Source organism: Elephantulus edwardii, unplaced genomic scaffold (genome assembly GCF_000299155.1).
Source record: "Elephantulus edwardii isolate Elephantulus edwardi_28Jun2011 unplaced genomic scaffold, EleEdw1.0 scaffold00022, whole genome shotgun sequence".
Lineage (NCBI taxonomy): Eukaryota > Metazoa > Chordata > Mammalia > Macroscelidea > Macroscelididae > Elephantulus > Elephantulus edwardii.
Genome location: NW_006399772.1, coordinates 6863680 through 6867397, shown reverse-complemented (window position 1 = coordinate 6867397; position 3718 = coordinate 6863680). Strand labels below are relative to the sequence as shown.

Here is a 3718-nt window from a genome sequence, read left to right as displayed (position 1 = left end):
GCTTTATCACCTTACTGGTGGTCTTGGGTTAAAGCTGCTTGCCTTCTTGCTCTGTTAGAAGATATTTTCCTGTCATTTGCTCTCCTCTGGACTGCAAAGTGTTTTCCTAGGTGGGTTTAGTGGGGATGGCTGGTTGAACCCAGAGGCTCCATCTTCCTTTGCTTCCTTAGCTGTCAGTTGTATTTCCTTTTTGTCACTGGCACTGGGTTCAGGGTCAATTCTCGAATAAAACTCAGAGTTAAGGTTACCTATAGGAAAGGGAGCAAACCTAGAGGGAACAAACTTGTGAGTTACGAATAGAAGGGCTTTGACGGTGTTGCTTTCAGGTTTACTGGGGGGAGGGTGACAGAAGGTGACCTAGGTAACATTGGATACCCTAGGCATTCTTTTTTTTTTTTTTCTCCTTCACCACCCAAGAGTAAATCTGGGGACAATGGCACAAACTGGGGACTGAAGAGCTCACCCTGAGGGCTGCGACAGCTCACCCCGAGCCGAGGGCAGCCCGCCCTGGGCAGAGGGCCGTGACGGTTCGCCCCGAGCCGGGGACCAAGGGCAGCCCGCCCCAGGCAGAGGGCCACGACGGCTCACCCCAAGCCGGGGGCCGAGGGCAGCCTGCCCCTGGCAGAGGGCCGAGGGAAGCCCGCCCCGGGCAGAGGTCCGAGGGCAGCCTGCCCCGGGCAGGGGGCCGTGACGGCTCACCCCGAGCCGGGGGCAGGGGGCCCCACTTTAGGTTTATAACCTCAGGTCTTTTTAGGAACAGTTGCCTGGAAGTATGTGCAAATTCCATGTCCCTTTTTGTTGTTATATACCATTGAGTCAGAACTGAGTCATAGCTGAGGTTGTTAGAGGTGGTAAATCACATGGGAGGAGATTGTCCATCTTTCACAGAGCCATTGATAGATTGAGAGCATGTGCCTATTGTATCTGCTTTCCCAAGATTTTTTCAACTAGTGTTAAGTATTTTAGATTATTTGTAGAGATACCTTGTTGCTAGTAAACCTTGGGGTTTCTGGAGTTGAATGTTTAACATATTATTTAAAAGAAATGATTTAATAATCATACACTTTATGTCTTTATACTTTTTGTTTGTAATTTTATTGGCCATTTTTAGTTGTTTCCTTTCTGCTAATGTTTATAACAAAATTGTTTGGCAGTGTTTTGATGCCATTTGGAAAGGTTTCATGTATTTTTCAGAGAACCACTTATTGTAATGATATAATTAAGGTAGTCTTTAGTCCAACTTTAGGTACCATAAGAGCCACAGCATCTTATTTGAGTTATTTTAAAATTTGTTTTCACAAGCAGTATCTATGCTTCCTCATCCAATTTTTTCCAAAATATTTAATCTGTCAGTCATTTGCTTAGAAACTTTTTTAGCAAGTGTATCACAAAATGATAGACAAAAACATTAATTCATGGTGGTTTAATAAATAAGAGCATGCAATTAGTGAATCTTTAAGAGCCTTGTCGCCCATGGATGATTATTTTTGCAGAATTGAATACTTTAAAGCTTTAATTTTATACTTATTTCTAGATCATTATATCTAATTATTTTGACCATTTATTCAAATAATAAACCTCCAAGTCTGAATATTTATGGTGAAGAATGAATTTGAAGAAAGGAAAATAATTATACATCTCTCTCCCTGCTCTTTTATTCTGCCTGCTATTAGAGTACAAAAATATACATTCACATCGTCTGTTTGTTGTATCATATTCTTGGATCTTACAGATTTAGTTACAATACACACATAGGTCAGCCACTGCATAGACGGAAAGAATGAAAACTACAAATGAGGACGGACGAGCTGTGCATTATCTACGGATAAAACAGGTGTTTGGGAAGGCAGACAATGAGCGGAACCAGAGAATATTTAAATATGTTTGCGTCTCTAATTACTTTATTCTGTTTATTAGGCAAAAACCAAATAGCTTTCAGATGAAAGTTGAGCTTTCTGTAGTATAATTGAAATACACAGCTTTGAGAAAGTATAATTTACCACTTTTTCTCTCTCTTTTTTTTTTTTTTTTTTTTTTTTTACGAAAAGCAAACTTTAGTGTGTATATGGGGTAGGCGGGGGGGCTCTCCAAACTTTTTAAGGAAGAATTTCTCTTAACATTTTTAAACATTTGTGTTCTTCTAATCATGGTGCACCTGCTACCACTATAAGGTTGTTCAGCATTAGTTACGAATTATTTTGCATGTGCTTCCGGAATCATACAAACCTGAGCAGTCTGAGGGGTGAGGATGTTAACAGATTATCTGTTTTTGTTTATAGGACGGTGAACTTTGACATAATAAAATACTTGTATGATTTCTTGTGAAAACAAGCCTCAAAGCCATATGGACACTGTGACAATGACTAAGCCAAGCTGTGTTCATCCAACTCCTTCACTGGCCAGGGAGAGGAGTTCTTTGGCTCTATTGGATTTGTCCAAACAGGTGCTGGCCCAGCATGGAATCTGATGAAAATACTCTGATTGGTCTGAGTGGATGTGAGCAGAAGACTATTTACCAGGGACCCTGGAGTATTTGGAAGCAACGTGTTAATTATAAACAGCAGGGTTTGAACACAATCTGTTCTACTCTTAATGATGTTATCTTAACACTGAAATTGCCTGAAACCCATTTACTTAGGACTCCATTTTGCTCTGTGAACTATCCCCTGCGCTTTGAATGTGCCAGCAGCCCTTGTTTAGATGCCCAGTCTTTTCACTTCCTCTCTGCAGGAGCCTCTGCAGTCGCTTGCCAGAGCAGATTTTCCTAAGGCCACCATTTCAAAAAAATCATGGTTGGAAAATATCGTAAGTACAAGATCATTTTTAGGGTCCAGGCTTTGTATATGCTTATCCGTCCACTCTCGTTTTTCCAGAAGGCGGGGTAGTTTGATGTGATACAGATCACCTTTCCCTCTCTAAACCCACTAGATAACTACGTGCTTGCCTCAGAGGTTTAGCTGGTTATTCACTTGCTCACTCTCAGACCTCCTTTTTATCAGAATGATAGCTTGCTTGTTTTCAATTGTCATTAAGAATTTACAGCAAATTTTTTTTTCCTTGTCATCTGCTGCAAATCTTGATTCTGATTTTTCTGTTCAGTTTTTGAAAGTTTTTGTTGGTATTTGAATGCTTGAAAATTGTTATGAGCAGAAATAAAGTGCTTATAATAAACCTTGTTTACATTTCTGTGGCATTTTATTTCCTTCATTTCCTTTTTGGAAAAAAATTTTCATGATCGGCACTCTCAGAAACAAAACCTTTTTATGTAGCAGTTGTCTGACACTGTCAGGGTCAAAGACAAGGCATTATCTATCCACTTGCTTTTACTCAAAAATATGAGTAGGGATTATTAATCCAAGTAGGAAGAAATCCCTGACAGCTTTCATTTCTTCACTTAATCATCATGGTATTTAATGGCCAAATTGGGGAGATTTTGTTTTCAGATGTAATCTACATTGAAGACTACAATATGGTCTTTATTAGTGAAGAATTTCAGGTAATCATCTGTTCTGGTAAGATATGTTACATCATCTGCATGTTGTTATTGTTCTTAGGTGCCATATCAGGTTGAGTATGACTCATAGTGATACTGTGAACAATGTCCTATCCTGTGCCATCTTCCCACTTCCTGACACACTAAAGGCCATTGCAGCAGTCCACCTGGTTGAGTCCTCCTCGTCTTCACTGACCCTCCCCCCTTCTCACCATGTCCTTCTCC

At 40.2% G+C, this 3718-nt stretch overlaps 1 protein-coding gene across 1 annotated transcript in view; it reads left to right on the top strand.

The window, feature by feature from the left end:
- Positions 1–2824, top strand: part of ORC5 (origin recognition complex, subunit 5) — a 97017-nt gene extending 94193 nt beyond the window's left edge. The window contains exon 14 of the mRNA XM_006882612.1: positions 2280–2824. Within this exon, the coding sequence (XP_006882674.1) occupies positions 2280–2325 (46 nt within the window). The 3' untranslated portion in view covers positions 2326–2824. The remainder of the gene's footprint in view (positions 1–2279) is intronic.
- Positions 2825–3718: the final 894 nt, after the last annotated feature.